At 51.2% G+C, this 18,291-nt stretch overlaps 1 protein-coding gene across 4 annotated transcripts in view; it reads left to right on the top strand.

Moving 5' to 3' along the window:
- The window catches only part of FERMT2 (FERM domain containing kindlin 2), a 36,506-nt gene that overhangs the window by 1,897 nt on the left and 16,318 nt on the right, over positions 1-18,291 (top strand). For all 4 annotated transcript variants that reach the window (XM_010712166.4, XM_085225970.1, XM_085225969.1 and 1 more), the window contains exon 2: positions 8,224-8,457. In XM_010712166.4, the coding sequence (XP_010710468.1) occupies positions 8,224-8,457 (234 nt within the window). The remainder of the gene's footprint in view (positions 1-8,223; positions 8,458-18,291) is intronic.

The raw sequence follows: 18,291 nt of genomic DNA, 5'->3' as shown, positions 1-18,291 counted from the left end.
GTTTGCTTTCTTAACGTCTCTCTGTTTAAAAAAGCAAGAAGTGTGATTGTTTCCTGAAGGATCTCCCTCTCTCTCTCTGTTTTTGCTGTGAGTTTTAAGGAAACTTCCCAAAGCTGACGTTTCTGGCAGTGCTGGGATGCCCGGTGGTGGATGGCTGGGATGCTGATGGATGGGGCTGCTGCTGTGGGCCAGGCTTGGCTCTTCCATGGGCTCTTCCATTGGGGAGCTTCCATGGAATGTGGGGCCAGGCGGGATTTGGGGCCGGGCTGACCCTGCTGCCTCCTGGTGGACCCCTCACATTGGTGGAAACATTTGGTGGCTTTGAACATAAGCCTTATGCATTCCCTCCCTGCAGCTCCAGCAGCTTGCAATTAAAACCTATTGCGATTGGAAAAACCCCCAAGCGGGGTTTCTGGTTACTGAGTGAATTGCAGCGACCTGCGTGCTCCCCTGTTATTCATCACCCCGGCAGATTAAGACACTGTGTTAATTGAGCTGTGCCATGTGGTCGGCAGAAAAATGGGCAAAAAGTGCTGAGGTTGGAAGAGCAGCACTATTTATTCAGTAACCTATAAAGGTCCGGGGCAAAATCCTGGTCGCAGCATAGGAGCTGTGCAATGAATCCTACCATGCCTTTGTACTATGTGGCACCTATCAAGCTGGGATGAATTCTTCTCTCTCTTTGTATTTATATGTAATTTGTTAACAGCGGGCTGCGCTCCAGACTTGGCCCATTTGCAGAAGACAGCTGATTGCATTGGAAGTAGGCAGCAGCTGCTTGGCTTTGCCCAAAATCCCAAGCAGGGCTGCTGCCTTGTAGGAATTCTGCCACTATTGCCTGACTTACAAAGTCAGTGCGAGAGGAGGAAGGAAGGAAGTGAGCAGAGGTTATTGTTGTTGTCGGCTCGAGGCTGTTTTAAACATATGCGACCAAAATGTTGCTTCCATTTATTTATTCATTTGTTTGAAATGTGCCTGGGAGGAGCTGAGTGGGACGCTGCTGGGGAGGTAGGAAGCTCGGGGACAGGGTGTTGGCTGTGCATGCCGATGGGGCCGGGGGACCGAAGGGCGCTGGTGCCATTCAGCGGTGTGGTGAGACCCCAACTGCTCGAAGGCCTCATGTTATGGTCAATCAGAGCTCTTGGAAGGATTTGGGCAACAGATTCCAGCTCTGCCGTCCTCTCTCAGCTCTTCTGTTGTGTCTTCATGGTGTGTCCCCTGTGGGAGGGCAGGATCTCACCTGGGCACAAGGGCTGATGCACACAAATTTGGGGTTTTTGGTTGACGTAGTGCATGGAGAGCTCTTTCTTCTGGTGGTTTCAGCCTGCAGATGTGCCTGGGGGAATGGTTTTAAAGTGAGCTAGGGGAGGTTTAGGTTGGATATGAGGAGGAAGTTGTTCAGCCAGAGGGTGGTGAGGCACTGGAACAGGTTGCCCAAGGAGGCTGTGGATGCCCCATCCCTGCAGGCATTCAAGGCCAGGCTGGATGTGGCTCTGGGCAGCCTGGGCTGCTGGTTGGCGACCTGCACACACCAGGGGGTTGGGACTGGATGAGCACTGTGAGCCTTTGCAACCCAGGCCATGCTGTGATTCTCAAGCACCCGGTGCTGACCCACATCTTCCTGGGGAACGTCACACCAGGCTCGTTAGCAGCTGGGCTGGGATGTGGGCACAGTGCTGGTGCCGGTGCAGCAGGCAGTGCTGGGCTGTTCTGGGACAGGAGCATCTCCTGGGGTAGCCAGCAGCATCCCAGCTCTCGGCGGGGTTTCGTATTGCTCCGTGTTTTGCTATCAGCACGTGGTTGATATCTCCACGCCGAGTCCTTGTCCCTGGAACAACACATTTGTAACAGCACAGAAGTGGAACACGCACGTCGCCGGTAATCGGAGGACGCATGCAGGCTGCGTGCTGTACATCAGCCCCTGGCTCCAGGAAGCTCCTGCGTAGGCACGCAGCGGATCGCGGGGCTGCAGCTGACATAAAGTCCTCTTTGTTGGCGTCAGTGCAGCCAGGAGCAGGACTTGGCGGCGGGGGGAGCTGGGAGCTGTACGTATGCTGGCGGCTCCCGGTGATGCGTGCTCCCGTCCCAAGCGGCGATGAGTCTTCGGAAGCCTCCCCAAAAAATTAAAAACGAAATGAAACAATCTGTTTTCGCCGTGACTTCCTCTCTGTCGGCTGCGTTTGTTCTTTGTCCGTACGGCGGCACGTGAAGGCGGTGGGGAAGCGGCCGTCCCACACCTGGAGGCAGAACCCATCTGCGGCGGTGCTGGGAGCGGTTCCCTTCCGACCCGGGCCGGGGATGCCGGGGGGTTGCAATGCCCGAATTGTCGGTGACCACAGACAGGAAATTGTTGGGTTTGCTGCTCAGACCAGCAGAGATCGGCGGCTTCCTCTGGGCGCGCGGTTGCCTGTGGCACAAAGTGTGGGATGGGGCTGGGGGAGCACGGCTCACACCCTGCCCTTGGTTTCATTTGCTGTGTTTGTTCCTGGCGGCGGCCGTCCTTTCCTTTTCCCCACCCTCCTCCATCGGGCTCGGAACCGGCGTTCTGCACTGAGTCTGACTGTGTTTTATGTGATGTCGGCCGTGTGTGAGTTGCTCCTTAATATTGAAAGGGATGGATAAGGAGCTGACTGTCTCCGGGTGGGAATTTCCAGAGGGATCCCTCTCCGAAACATTGCAAAAAGCAAACCAGGAACCTCTCAATTTGCTGAATGGGGGAACTTTCTTGCAAGAAGAAGCCGAGCAGGGCCAGGAGGACGTGGTTACTGCATGGAAGGATGATGCTGAGGTGGGGAGTGGGTCGGGTTTTGGGGAAGGGATCTGTGCTCCAGAATGGCCTTAAGGCAGCACTGGGCCATCAGCTTCCCAGCATGCACATAGGGATTCATAGAATCCTAGAATGGCCTGGGTTGCAAAGGACCCCAATGCTCATCAGTTCCAACCCCCTGCTGTGTGCAGGTCACCAACCAGCAGCCCAGGCTGCCCAGAGCCACATCCAGCCTGGCCTTGGATGCCTGCAGGGATGGGGCATCCACAGCCTCCTTGGGCAGTTCCTGGTGCAACCTGTGATGACGTTGGGCTTTCACCTTCACTCTTCTGATTCTGAGGTGGGGTTGGGGTGGGGGGAGGGTGTGTGGCACTGCTGTGGAGTTCTGGATGCAGGGAGTGTTTGCTGAGTTGGGAAAGAGCACAGGGAGTGTTTGCACTGCATGCTTGGCTCATTGCAACATCACTGATTGCACAGCTGCTGTGAGCCCACAGTTTGGGCACTGGGGGGGTGATTTGGTGGTGGGGTTTTATAGAAAGGCTGCCGGGGTGCTGCAGCAGTTGCAGAGCTGGCTTTGCAGGGGTGCAGCTGTTACCAGAGGAATGGGTGCTGAGCAGAATGAGGTGCTGGGGTGCGGGCTGCCTGCTCAGCCCCGCGTTATCTGCCTGCTGCATGCATCCTGCACAACGTCCTCCTGCCGCTATCATCTGCAGTGCCTCCTGGCACAGCTTGCACTGTTGCTGGGCATGAGCCAGGCTTGCATCTCTAGGGATGGAGCACCCACAGCTCTGCAGGCAGCTGTGCCAGCTCCTCCCCACGCTCACTGTCAAAAAAAACTCCCCCTAACACTTAATCTTCATCTCCCTTCTTTTAGTTTAAAGCCATTCCCTGTTGTCCCATCACTGTGACCCGATGCTGCAGTGCATGGGGATGGAGGGATGCTCAGTCATGGCAGCTGGAGGCTCCCTGCAGAAGTGCTTTTCCTTCCTTCCTTCCTTCCTTCCTTCCTTCCTTCCTTCCTTCCTTCCTTCCTTCCTTCCTTCCTTCCTTCCTTCCTTCCTTCCTTCCTTCCTTCCTTCCTTCCTTCCTTCCATCCTTCTGCTGTGTATCTGGGCAGTGCTTTAATCACACCAGCCCCTCTGTAATCAAGTTTCCTTCCATTGCTCCTGGTCCCATCCGCCGCAGCTCTGCTGCTGTGCTGCTGGATGGGGTGTGTGGGGGGAGCACCCTGCTCCATCAGGGCATGAACCCTGCTCAAAAACCTCTTTAAAAAGAAAATCTCACCTTTGGCTTTCCTTCATTCTCTCTCTTAGGAAAATGGCGGTGTTGGGGTCACAACGACGTCTGTAGGGCCAGGACTGAGGAAGTGGTTGCAGCTGGAGCAGGAGGGATATATGTGCAGGAGTGCAAGTGGCACCGTAATGAATCAGATTGCCAAGTGCTAGCTGAGTAATCCTATTAATGCTCAAAAGAGCTTCCTTCCTAGAGCTTGCTGCAGAGCAGGAGCCACTTGCATGCCTGCAAGGCTTTGTCCTTGCTGGGGGTGCTGCCTGGGATCTGCAGAGTGACCATCAGTCAGTGATCCTCCTGAGCAGGGATGTGTCAGGCAGCTGTGCCCTGCATTGCATCCTGCATTGCGTTTAGGGGCATGGTCAGTGCAGATGGTGGTGGTGGGTCAGCTGTTGGACTTGATGATCTTAGAGGTCTTTTCCAACCTTTGAGGTTCTATGAACCATTCACAGAGCCATTCATAGAACCACGAAGGTTGGAAAAGACCTGTAAGATCAAGCAGTTCAATGGGTTTCTCATAGCTGGCCTCATACAGGGCACAAGATTAAATCCCCTTATTAAATCTTAGGAGTACTGAGAGCATCATGTTGCTGATTGCAGCTCATTGCAGCAGGCTGGTAATGGTTTTTAGAGGCTGTTTGTGTGCTACAGATATAATTTTTCAGGTCTCATTACCAAAGGGCAGAAGGGTTTTTTCTTTGATCCTTTTCCATTTGAAGTCCCAGTGTACGCTCCTAAGTGCCCCAAACCACACCAACAAATAGATCGTTCCTGACCCCATCACCCAGCAGAACCCACCAGCACTTCAGCCTGACCCCAGATAAATGGAAACAGCTCATTTTCTGCATTTTTTTTCCATGATTGTCCAAGAAGGAGTGGCTTTGGCATGTTCAAAGGAATCTGGGTGTACGGAGGTCAGCACGAGCAGGGGGTGGTGCTGGCAGGTCCCACCCCAACGGGATCAATAGATGGATGTGTGTATGTGTGCATGGTCATGTGTGTATATACGGAGCTGTGCACATATGTGTGCGTTTACCAAGAGAGAATGTGGATATATGTAGACAAATATACCGTGTGTGTGTATCTATAGCATGTATATGATAAATACGTATGTGTGTGTGATATATATATGTAGATCACATATACACACAGTTATATACATGTGTAGATGTATATGAACTGTGCATACGTAAAGGTCTGAAACCGAATCTCAGCCTGAGCCCTTCCACTTGAGCACACACACATAGACATATATATATGTGTGTGCATATGGAGAATCATAGAGTCATTAGCATTGGAGAAAACCACTAAGATCATCCAGTCCAACCATCGGCCCATCACCACCATGCCCACTATATGGGTAAATGTGTGTTTGTGTCTGGGGAAACGTGAAGACACGTGTATCTGCACACACACTGTGCTTTCCCACATAGAGATATATGTATAAATGGTCAGTATTTGAAAATAGTCCCATGTGGATGATACGTATAGATGTGTGTGTGCATGATATCAGTGTGTATGTATGATGTATATTTTAGATACGTGATTACTTAATATATTGATATATTTATATGCATTTATATATTTTATATCTATATTATATATCTTGCATGCATACCGAGCTATATCTTTGTATTCTTATCTATATGTGGGACCATGTTAATGGGTCCATGTGTATGTGTATGGATCCATATGTAAATAGATAGATCTACCATATGTATAGATAGATGTAGTGCCTAACATATTCCTTGAGCTTGTGCAGGAGCTTTTAAATCGTTCCCAACCCACATTTCAGCCCTGTGTGGTTGGCTGTTGGCGAGGAGGAGGTCCTGCAGCAGGAGGGCTCATTGAGGACAGGGGATATCCCAAAACAAGGAGGCACAGGCAGTGTTGATGTGACACCGGGGTCTGGTGTGTGAGTGCCAAGGAGCTGCTGCAGGGCTGGAGATCCCACTGGTCCTTCTGGCCTCCCTTGGGCAGGTGCTGGTGAACTTGGAGTATCCCTTGTTACTTTCTGCTGTCTGAATCCCAGAGGGAAACTATTGGCAATGGAAACATGCCAATGGAACTGGAAGGCGCTCATTGGGATCACAGAATGGCTTAGGTTGGAAGGGACCTTAAGGCTCATCTAGTTCCAACCCCCCATTGAGCCCAGCCCCAAGGAAATCACAGCTCAGTGTTCAGCCCTCAGCTTGCTGCTAACCATTTCCAAGGCTGCTTTATGTGCAGCTGCTCCCTGGCCATCTCACCATTAACCCAAACTGTTAATTGCTCTCAGGCTGTGCATGCCATGCCTGAGAGGTTAATCTGCAGCGAGAACCCAAATCCCCTCCTGTGCTCTGTTACACATAAGTGTTACTGATTCAAAATGCTTTTTTTGTTCCCCCCATCCCCCCCAGACTTCAGTGCCAACCTGTTGAGCTTCCAGCCGGGCACAAGTTGGACCTCCTTACCAAAGTCCATTGTAATGATTTCTCAGATTTTTCTGAGAGTAGCCAAAGCTTGTGCAAGTTTGCATGCTTTTCTATATTTGGTTTTGTTTAATTTGATTGTACAAAGCTGCTGAAACGTCCAGCTTAGCATTTCTACTTTCTGGCTGTGTGATGATGCCGTTTTGTCACAGATTAAAAGGAAAAAGAGACAGGGACCAAAAACCCCATTTGTCATCCCATGCTGCAGGGCTTTGGGCGGCAGATGGCAATGGGTGGCAGCTGGTGGCTCCTATGTGGGAGTCCAAGGTCACAGGAGGGTCTGGGGCAGAAAGCTTAGTGTCATGCCAGGGTTTGACCCAGAAAGTAGCTTGGCTTTAAACCTCTTTTTTACTGCAGAAATTCAAGTAATCCTACAAAATCCATAAGCTCAAAACTTCCTGCTAACCCCATTCCGAGGGCAAAAGTGTGTCTGTGGCGTCCTGCATCCTCTTGGGGTTCTCCTCCACCTGCCCGTGATGTCCTGCAGCGACGTTTGGGTTTCCCTTTGGGAGGAGGGCTTTCGTTTCCCATATGGCTGTTGATGCACCCCGGTGGTTTCAGAGGTTCTGAGCCCAAGGAGAGGTTTGCAAAATGCAGCTCCCACTTTGGATCATAGAATATCCCAAGTTGGAAGGGACCCACGAGGATCATCGAGTCCACTTCCTTCCTTTGAGTCACATCTGGGAGTTTTCCAGTTTCATTTGCAGGGACTGCAAGACTTGGCAGGAAGCTTGTTTAATTCCAAAATTATTTTGTTTAATTCCATTTTCTGTGCACGTTGACATGGCTGGGCTCACCTTTGAGTAGCGTGGCTGTGGGGACAGGGCAAGCCAACAGCTGATACCAAACAGTAAAGTGAAAATCTCTCCTGGGAATGCGAGGAGTTGGCCATGAGCCCCTTGGTGTCTCATCAACTGGGGCCACATGGACCCAGTGTGACTCTCCTCACTGCTTTTCCTCCTGCCTAGCCCATTTCTGGGTCAGTGGTAGAACCGTAGGATGGTGTGGGTTGAAAGGGATCCAGTTGTCCTAAATGCTGCATGATGTGCAGAGAACAGGCTTTTTTTTTGGCGTTGGTGGAAATGACAGCTGAGGGGAGGAGTTGGAGAGGGTCCAGAGGAAGACCACAAAGATGATCAGAGGGCAGCCTACGAAGACAGGGTGAGGGAGCTGGGCTTGTTCAGCCTGGAGAGAGAAGCTGTGGGGTGACCTCAGTGCAGCCTGCAGTACCTAAAGGGAGCCTACAGACAGGAGGGGAGTCAGCTCTTGGAAAGGGGAGATAACAGCAGGACAAGGGGAAATGGTTTGAAGCTGAGGGAGGGCAGATTTCAGTTGGATGTGAGGGGGAAGTTGTTTGCTGTGAGAGTGGTGAGGTGCTGGAACAGCTGCCCAGAGAGGCTGTGGATGCCCCGTCCATCCCTGGAGGTGTTCAAGGCCAGGTTGGATGGGGCCCTGGGCAGCTCTGAAATGTGGAGGTTGGTGGCCCTGCCTGTGGTGGGGGGTTGGAGCTTCATGATCCTTGAGGTCCCTTCCAACCCATTCTGTGATTGTGTGATGAGGAAGCAGTGACATCCCATAGCAAACAACTCATCCCTGAGCAAAAAGCTCACCTCCAAGGTGGCTGCTATGGAGCGCAAGCAATTATTTCTGACTTGTGATTTTGGTTTTAATGGATGAATGATGTGTTTGTTGCAGATGTCAAGAAGGACTGGTCGGACCACGCGCTCTGGTGGGAAAAGAAGAAGACGTGGCTCCTCAAAACACACTGGACGTTGGACAAGTATGGGATCCAGGCTGACGCCAAGCTGCAGTTCACACCGCAGCACAAGCTGCTCCGCCTGCAGCTGCCCAACATGAAGTACGTGAAGGTGAAGGTCAACTTCTCCGACAGAGTCTTCAAGGCGGTTTCCGACATCTGCAAAACCTTCAGTGAGTACCTTGTCTTCCATTTGTGCTCTTGTGCAGTAAAACTCATTAAATCACTGCTAACCTCCACCTTCGAGCGCTCAACAACCTGGGGATCAAGCAGCCCAAGTGCCTGCTGGTTTTGCCTTTCGGTTCTCATCTTCTGGGTGTTAATTCCTGCAGAGCACTGCAGATGTAAGCCTCAAAGGGATGAGGTTTTGCATGCTGAGTGCTGCTTTCACAACAGAGCTGCTCGCAATGTTGCACTGGGCAGGGCAGCAGCACCCTGCTCCCTGGTGGAGTTATTGGTGCTGGACTGTGATTTCTATTTGTATTTTTGCAAACATAGGCACTAGATGAAGAACAAATCCTGCAATAGGAAATCTGCCAGATCCCTGGGTCTTCTTCTAGGAGAAGATGGTATTAGAGATTAAGTGATGATGCTCTGCTATAAAACTGTCTGGTGGAAGGAAGCAGCTGATCCTGCCTCCTTCCTTCCTGATTCCCTTCAGTAAGAAGCCCCAAGAGGGGTGGATCATATGCTGTACCAGATGTGCAATGTTTGCACTGCTTTTTACTGATCTTCCCATGTTTCTTATTCCCCCTTCCCCCCCCAACATGGGCCGTGGTCACTCAGCTTAGAGGGACCAAGCAGTGCCCACGCTGCTGTAGTAAATCTATTTCTGCTCTTCTAGAGCAGCTCTGGTTACTCTTGGCTGACCCAGTTGTGTGAGCAGGAAGCTGGAAGGGAGCTGTTACGACACCCGCTGAGCTGGTGTATATATAGCTGGTGATGAATCTTGAGAGGGCTCTGTGCTATTTCTTTCCTGTTTTGGGTTTGGTTGAGTTTTGGGGCTGTTTCGGATTGTCTTCTTTTGAGTTTCATTTTGATAAATATCGGGAAAATTCTCCTTAAAACAGGAAAAGCTTAGGCAGTGTTATTTCCAAGCAGATTTAGCATCCCACCCCCATCTCCCATTGCATCTCCTATTGCCATTTCCAATACCTTGCTAGACAGTGAGGCCACGAGCGTCTGCTTTGCTGCAGTGAGTCACACTGGGAAATTCTGCTGGAGTTAATCACGTAACAAGAGCACAGAGCAGCCAGAACCTTACATGGGCCTGAAGCAGCTCTTGATTTAACTCCAGGCCTCCTTGTGTATTTATGAGCAAAGCAGGAGGATAACACTAATATTTAAAGATGTGCAAAGAGGGGAAATCTGCTCAGAGAGCTGCAGTGAGCAGCGCAGGGAGCGCTCTGACATCTGTCGTGGGTGTTTCTGCCAGGTGCTGGGGTACCTGGTGATGGAGAAGGAACAAAAGAAGAGTTTGGCTTAAACCCAAGCTGTTTGATGGCAGATGGGAGCTGTGAGGCTCCCATGTGGGGGTTGCATCTTGTTTAGCCCTTCTGCTGGTGTGTACTGGAAGCCAGATGTTCGGCGGAGCTTTGGAATGGGAAGGTGGGACTGGACGCTCTTCATGGAGATCTATGGACACCTTTCTATCTGGTTATATGTACAGATATATATATATATATAATAGATATCTATAGAATTAATATGTATATGTATAGAATCACAGCTTGGAGAAGACCTCCAAGGTTCCCAGCCCGCCCCACCATGCCCATTGCCAACATCCATCAGTGCCACATCCCCATGGCTCTGGATCACCTCCATGGACAGTGACCCCACCACTCCATGGGCAGCTGTGCCACTGCAGCACCACTCTTTCAGAGAAGAAATGAAGCATAGAAACTAATTCCTAATTGCCTCCCTCAGGAAAACCAAGTGCATATTTCAAGGTAGAAAGGGAAAGAGGTAATCCCTGCTCTAACATAGCTCTTTTCTCTGCAAATCCCTTCATTTCTTAAATTACAGTCTGCTGTGGCCTGCCTGAACCAATGCTCAGCAGAGAAAATTGTGTTTGTGAGTCACTCATAGCTTGGATCTGTTTGCTGTCTTTGCCCCCAGAGCATCCAATTACATACTTCACTAATTTTAACATATGGCATGATTAAGGTGTAATTGGAAGTAATTCCTCGTGTCGCCAGCACTCTAGCTGGTTGCATCTCTACAATGCTCCTTAAGCAGGATCACGCTTGCGTATGTTATTTAGGTTGTGCTTTTGCTTATTTTGCCTATAAATTACAGGATATGCCAAGATTTAGAGTTAACGACCCAAAAGATTGAGAATTCAACCCAAAAGATTGGGAATTCCTCGAATTGTACAATCGTGTTTGCTGTGCCTGTGTTTGGCAGCCCATGGAGGCTGCTCACAGCAGACATTAGATACAGGCTGCTGCTGTGCAGAGAAAGCCTGGGAAGTAGGATGGAGGAGGGATGTTTGTGCTGTAGAGCTGTGGCACATATGGTGTATTTATAATTGGACTCAGTGATCTCAGTGGTCTTTTCCAGCCTTAATCATAGCATGATAGAACAGCCTGGGTTGCAAAGGAGCACAGTGCTCATCCAGTTCCAACCCCCTGCTGTGTGCAGGTCGCCAACCAGCACCCAGGCTGCCCAGAGCCACATCCAGCCTGGCCTTGAATGCCTGCAGGGATGGGGCATCCACAGCCTCCTTGGGCAACCTGTTCCAGTGCCTCACCACCCTCTGGCTGAAAATGAGTCTGTGGTTCTTGGTGATTCCACACAGTGCCACAGCACAGGGCAAGGATGCTGCCCTGGCTTTTGTTCTGCAATTGGTCTCAAATCAGAGAGCGATGGGGAAGGAAGGAAGGAGGCTGACATCTGCAGAGTGTTTCTGCCCAGTGTCCTTCAGTCCTTGAAATGGCTTTGCTCCAGGACGGTGCCTGAGATTTGCATTTCCGTCACAGGCTGCAAAAGGGGAATTGGTGTTATAGCAGCTGATGAATGCTGTCTGAGCTATGTGAAATGGTATGGAGGGGACGTGGCAAGGCAGAGCAGCCTTCATTGCAGAGCTGGCCCATTGGGACTGGCCAGTGAGGTTGCTTCTGTTCTGCATCTCTCTTAATTAAAATGAGAGCATTATTGCTGCTGCCTCCTGGAATACAGCATGTCACCAGTGGGATTTCTTTTCAGAGCCCCTGATCTGCAGATGGAAACGGTTTCAGAGAGCAAAGCTCACCTCTGGGGATCCCGGGGGTGGATGTGGGAGAATTCTAGAGCTGCTCACACGTCCCCCAGTGTCTGTGGAGGTCGTGTGAAGCAGGAAAAAGCAATCTCATTCCCAATGGAACAGCCCCTGTGTTCCCCCTGCAGCCGGTGGGGAGGGCACTGGATGGGAGGAGAGTGGAGAGGACAGCCTGGTGCTGGGCCTGGCTGCGTGCCTGCTGCAAAGGCAGGCTTTGGTCTGCAGTCAGAAACCACAGAAAGAGAAAGTAAAAGTTCCCTTTTTCGGTTCAGGGATTGCTGAGGGATGAGGATGTGGTGTTGCTTATGAGTGCCCTATGTGTCCCTGTCCCATCGCTGCCCTGCTGGGGAGGTTTTTCCTGCCCAAGAGACAACCTAGAAAGTGTGTGAATGCAATTCAACGTGCTGCATATCAGCAGCTGATTGGTGTGGGGCAAACTGCAAGGGGATGTTCGGGCTGGATGTTAGGAAAGGGACTTGAGCAGGGGCAGCTTTGAAGCTCTTCCTTCCAGGCTCAGCTGTGAGCCGGAATCAAAGTACAGCTTCGAGCTGTACTTGGAGCTCCCAGATCTGTTTGCAGGCTCTCATCACTGCGGTGAAATGGCTTTGCCCCCACTTGAGCAGCTCCCCAGGCCAGTTCTGACCCACCAATCACATGGAGCTCAGAGCAGATGAAGCCCTGCTCCCTGCTTGATGTCCCCATGGGGAAGGGACTGCAGAGCATTCTCCAGTCCACTGATGGTCCCCCTGGGCTTCTCTTTCCTGTGACACCCCAAAATACCGTTGCCTGGATAGGAACCCCCAAGCCTCCAGAGCAACAAGAGCCCAGTGATGGAAATTTTCTACAACTCTCTACGACTGCCTGAAGGGAGGTGGTAGCGAGGTGGGGATCAGCTTCTTCTCCCATTTGACAGCGATAGGATGAGAGGTGATGGCCTCACGTTATACCAGGGGAGGGTCAGGTTGGATATTAGGAAACATTCCTTCTCTGAAAAAGCAGTGCTGCAGTGGCACAGCTGCCCAGGAGCGGTGGGGTCACCGTCCCTGGAGGTGTTCCGGATGTGGCACTGAGGGATGCGGGCAGTGGGCATGGAGGGGTGGTTGGGGTTGGGCATCTTGGGCAGCTTCTCCAATCAGCTGCTGCTGAGGAATCATCCCATGTAACTGCAGACAGACAGAAGCTCTTTGCCATCACACCATCGCTGTGTGATTAGAGATGATGCTTTCCATCTGCTTTTTTCTTAAGCTGTTTCCCTGTGGGCTCCTCGTGCTGCTCTGTAGGTTCTCTTCCTGTATCCTGGGAGCGGTGATGGGCCGCAGGCAGGATGCACTGCTGCTGCTGGACACGTGGGAGAGGAAAAGCAAACAGAGCTGCAAGCAGGAAGGCTTTTTTCCCATGCCTCTGCATTTCCTGCCCCAGCAGCACTGCGGGCGTCCCAGAAAGGGAGAGTTGTTGTGGTGGCTACAAGCTGCTGTCCTTCTCAGGTTCTTCCTCATATTCTTCACTGGCTGTGAGTTCGTACCTCAGAGAGTGATGGTCGATGGCTCAGTGTCCAGATGGAGATCATGATCAGATCATCCCAGGCTGGATGTGGCTCTGGGCAGCCTGGGCTGCTGGTTGGCGACCTGCACACAGCAGGGGGTTGGAACTGGACGAGCACTGTGCTCCTTTGCAACCCAGGCCGTGCTGTGACGAGTGACAGCTGATGTGCCCTGCTTGTCCCAGCCTTCGCCTGCAACCTGAGACGTGCTGCTGGTGGCATTTGGGAGCAGCACGGTGTGAGCTGGGCGAGGTGTCACCCCGGGCTGTCTAGACACTGAATACGACCCTACCTTATTTATTTATTTATTTATTTTGCTTCTCTTTATAAACGGTCTCTCCCCCAGTACAGAATGTCCTCTGCCTTCTGAAGTATTTGTAATATTTCCACGCCCTCGGATGCCAAAAAAACTTCTATAAAAAGCTGCTATTTCTGCAAAAGTGAAGCCCGTTGGTCCTCCCGGGGCTCTGCCCAGCCCCATTAGCATATGGAACGCTGCTGGCTGCCTTGGGAAAGCCACGGGGCAGAGCTGGGGACATGGGACAGCCGCCCCTCTGCCCATAGCTGGGGGTGCACCATCCCTGGAGGTGCCTGAGGCCACGGATGGGGCGGATGAGCTGGGGGGGCACCCAGCTGGACTGAATGATCATGGATTCCCCTTCCAACCCGACCCATGCCGTGATTTTAGGACTTAAGCTATTTTCTTCTTCCTTTATGCCCAGCTCGAAAACAAAGCGGCATTTCTCCTAAAATATTGGGACCTATTCAGGGTTTTGCACACGAGCAGCGGGGGGAAGCAGCCCCCCCCCAGCACAGTGCTGGGATGCTGGGCAGCACTGCAGGGATGCTCGGAGCCATCGCTCCCATCCCAGCCCCCGGGCAGGGTTTGCTGCTGCCTTCTGCTACCGCCAGCAGAGGTTTGGCAGTAGCACAGCTATTTCTAAATACGTCTAGGGGATGGGTGTGGAAGGAAATCTTACCATTTAGAGAGCCTGCCAAATTGCAGTGGACTCAGCTTTTTCAATCGCAAAGGCCGAGTGTGCCGCTGCCAACTTCTTCCTTTTTTCACTCTTTTTGTTGCTCTCCTGTACGCATCTGCTGTGTTCATGTAGAGTCTGAATGCACCCCAGGACCAAAATAACGACACGTAGTCCCAAAGTGACCAACATGGAACAAACTCTTCCCTCCCTCCCCCCCTTTCTCCTCCCCATCCCTGTCCCCATTCTGCTGTGAGCAGCGTCAGGCTGTATGTCACCGTGTGAGTCAGTGGATTTTTTCATCCTTACTCTTCTGTTGACAGAGCCCCTTTAAATAGACGTCCATCCCAAAGCCATGAGGAGCTGCTGGCAGCCCAACTCTACGCCTCCTCCAGGACTGTTCTCTCTTTATGGCCCGATGCAGAGGCTCTAAGTGGATTTATTCTCTTGTTTGTGGCGCTTAATCGAATGAGTTTAATTTGACTTCAGCAACTTCAGGGAAAGGCTCAAAGTGCTGTCTGGGCTCCAAAAGGCATCCGGATAACTGGAGGCTGGGGATTTCATCCCACTCATGGAAAAACCATCCAAACATACAGCTTTTGGCTCCTCCCGTCTCTCCTTTTTTATTCGCCTTACACTAACGCTGGGTTCCATCAGTGCTCTCTCCTTCCTCTTCCTCCTCTCCCTTATGAGCACCTCCAGTCCAGTGCAACCTGGTTTCGGCTCTGGACACCACTCAGCATCAATAATTTGGCAGATGACAGCAAGCTGTTAGGAAGTGTCAATCTGGCTGAGGGTGGGAAGGCCCTACAAAGGGATCTGGATGGGCTGTCAATGTGCTGAGGTCAATGGGATGAGGTTCAACGAGACAAAGAGCTGAGTCCTGCACTTGGGTGTTGGAGTCCCCATCCCTGGAGGTGCTTCAGAGCCGTGGAGATGTGGCACTGAGGGATGTGGGCAATGGGCATGGTGGGCTGGGGTTGGGCTTGGGGGATCTTTTCCAACATCAGTGATTCTATGATTCCATGATCAGGGCTCCCAAGCACACTATTTTCAGGTGGTTTTGCACTTCTCTGCTCCAGCAGCACATCGTTCGTCCAGCTCTCAGGTTTTCCACATGGAATTTTGGAAGGCAGAGCCCATGCCAGGGTGAGCCCTGGTTTTGCTCTGCAGCACATCAGGTGGCTCACGGGATGTCCTGACCGACCTGCTGGCCCATGACTGTAACACAGAGCTTGGCTTTGGCCCAAATAAATATTTAAACAGCCAGGCAGCTGAAGAACCCATAATAAAATGTTCTGAATGTGCTGTGGGTGAGGAGCTGCTCCATGGTCAGATGCTGCAGCACCACAGCACAGCCACACTCTTATCTGCAGGCGTTCCCAATGCTATGCGCCGCTTTTTATTTTTTTATTGCCTTGGGTTTGTTTTGCAGAGCTTTATCTCGAATGAGTTAAAGATAAGGATAATACCTGGTTCTGTCAACTTACGGCGTCAGACAGAATTTGCTGATTCCCTCCCAAAAAATGTAGTGTGAAATCTGAAATGGGAGGGACGTGGGTTTTGAGGTCTGGTTTCTCTAGGAATCGTCACGTCGGAGTGCAAAGGTTGTAATTTTTATGAGTCATTGGTTCGAGGCATTGGTTATCCAGTGCAGAAATATCCCACTTCAAAACACATTTCCTAGCTGAGGGCAACTGGATGAGCATTAAAGCGAGGATTTCCCCTAAATGTTGTGTGTGCTGCAAGGAAAATGATGGAGTTTTCAGTGTTTCAAGAGCAAGGCTAACCCAGCTGTATGGATTTTGGGCAGCCAGAATTGGGGTGGAAAAGGGAGCAGTAACTTCTTTGGAGATTTGATCTCTTGGCATATCAAAACTGGATACTGGATGTGTTGCAGTGGACAGCAGTGGTAGTAGGTGGATGGCTGGACTAGATGATAGCAGAGGTCTTTTCCAACCCTTATGATTCTGTGATTCTAAGTAGTGTGATTTCCCATAATTTTAAATCTGGGGGAAGCTGATGTATCCTGAGACAGTGCTTCCACTGGGTGATGCCATCTTGGCTGGAGACAAAGGAGCAAAATCCTTCTTCCGTGCCAAAACCCGTGGGTTTTGTTCCTGCCTCTGCTTTCCCACGGCTGCAATGCACCTTGGTGTTAAGGATGCAGCAGCTGCATGGTTTGCTTGACGGATTTGGTCCAAAAATGATGTGAATTTGGAATTTTACCGCCATCAGAGTGGCTGTTTTCCTTCAAAGCCAGTTTTCCAGGAGCAGTCAGCGCACTGTTCTGCGGAGAAGGAGGATTTTTCATCCCAGCTCTGCTGCTCATCTCTGGGCAGGAGATAAATGGGCACAGCTGGGCCGGGTGGGCTGTGCTTGAGCTGGAGCAGAAAGGAGAGATTCCACGGGAATGAAAGGCCAAGAGTTTGTCTGCATCAGCACAGCACAGCCACGGATGGGATCTCCATAGGCAGCACCCAGTAGGATGGGCTGCTTCCAGCCGCGCCACTGAGGGAATAGCTGAGATTTCACACGCTTGCACAATATGCAGAAATTGAAATGCTAAATGGATCATCATCATTTACAGTAATTTCAAGCAGACTTCGCCAGTGCCATCTGTCTTGTGTGTTCAGACGAGGAGCCTCTCTTTAAGCAAACACAGTCCCTGCAGATGGTAACAAAAGCAGAAATTGGAGAGCAAACATCGCACCGCTCGGAGGTCAGCACTGCAGCTCTGCGGGACCGTCAGGGGGAGCTGAAATGGGGGGAGATGTGGATGGGGTTTGCTTGGCTTTGGGGCTGGAGTCCCCATCTGGGGAGATGTTTTGCCCCAGAGGAACATCTCCAGCAGATGGCTTTCTGCAGGCACGATGTGACCTACCCAGCAGCACGGACCTTCCATTGGATTTCCAGTTTTTCACACTGCTTTAAAGACATATCTCTTGCCTTTATGGCCAGAAGATGGGCTGGCGCCCTGAGCAGCTCCCTGTCCTGCTTTCCGACTAGCTGGAGCACCACCATCTGCAAGCCCTTACACCCTGGACAGTCTCTGCTTTAGCTACAGTAACTAAACACCGCATTTGCCAAGCCTGTCTCTATTCAAAACACGCTTGAGGAGCCTTTGTAAACTTATTAATCACAAGCAGCGTCAAGCGTTTTTTTCCGCCAATGGTTTACTGAAAGATTGAGAAGCACAACCAGAAAAGTGCTCAAAGTTGCTTTTCTTTTTTTGCCTTTCCTTTGGGGTCGGAGCTGCAGACAGCGGTGCTCGCCCACTGCCTCGCATGCTGCACGCTTACAGCAAGCTTCACTTTTGTTTTCCCCATTGCAGCCCAGATGCCTGCAGTTGGCTTTGGTAGGGTTGTGAGATGACGGCATGTCCAGCAGCTGGCTGTCGGGGTGAAATTTGGGATTTATCTCTGGAAAACGTGCTCGGCCACAAAGGGGCTCTTGCATGCCAAGGATGCTCCGCTGTGCCTCGTGGAGCTGCGCGGCTTTGAAGCAGCTGCTGAAAACTCACAGCATCCTTTGTAATCCGGAGAGAGCGTCACGAACAACTGAGGAACTATAAAAAGTCGCTTTGAAATCAGATGGTCAAGCGTTGGGCCGTCTCCAGCAGATTGCTTTCAGGAGCAGAGCTTGGCCTGCAGCCCTTCTCTTGGCCTCTTTGAATGGTTTCAGCTGAGCGGCAGCATCAGTTGCTAATGCACCATAAATAAACAGCAGAGTATAAACCTTGCTAGCAAAATACCAGGGGAACTCCTCATTTTAGGCATTGCTGCGAGTCGTCCTGTGCTCATGACCCCAGTTATCCCAGCAGATTTTTTCTTAATGAGATAAGCTGGAGGCGAGAGGGGTGAATCAGAAGAGCTGTCTGTATTCCCGCATTGGGTGTTTGTTGGGAGGAATGGTTGAAGCGTTGAGTGGTGGTGAAACCAGCTGGGAGTGGGTGCAGGGAGGGAGCTCAGTGCCATGGGTGGTGTTTGTGTCGTAATAATGAATCAGGGTGCACTTTAATTAATTAAAGCTGTGTAAGTGGATGGTTTGGGGGTGGGAAACCCATAGAGTGGGAGATTCTGGCCATGGTGTGGAAGATTCTGCTCAGAGAAGCTGTGGATGCCCATCCGTGGAGGTGCTCAAAGGCCAGATTGAATGGGGCTTGATTTACTGATTGGCAACCAGCCTGTGGCATTGGGGTTGGAACTGGATGGTCTTCGAGGTCCCTTCC

This window comes from Meleagris gallopavo, chromosome 5, assembly GCF_905368555.1.
Source record: "Meleagris gallopavo chromosome 5, MGAL_WU_HG_1.1, whole genome shotgun sequence".
Classification (NCBI taxonomy): Eukaryota; Metazoa; Chordata; class Aves; order Galliformes; family Phasianidae; genus Meleagris; species Meleagris gallopavo.
This window is presented reverse-complemented; position numbering and strand designations above follow the sequence as displayed.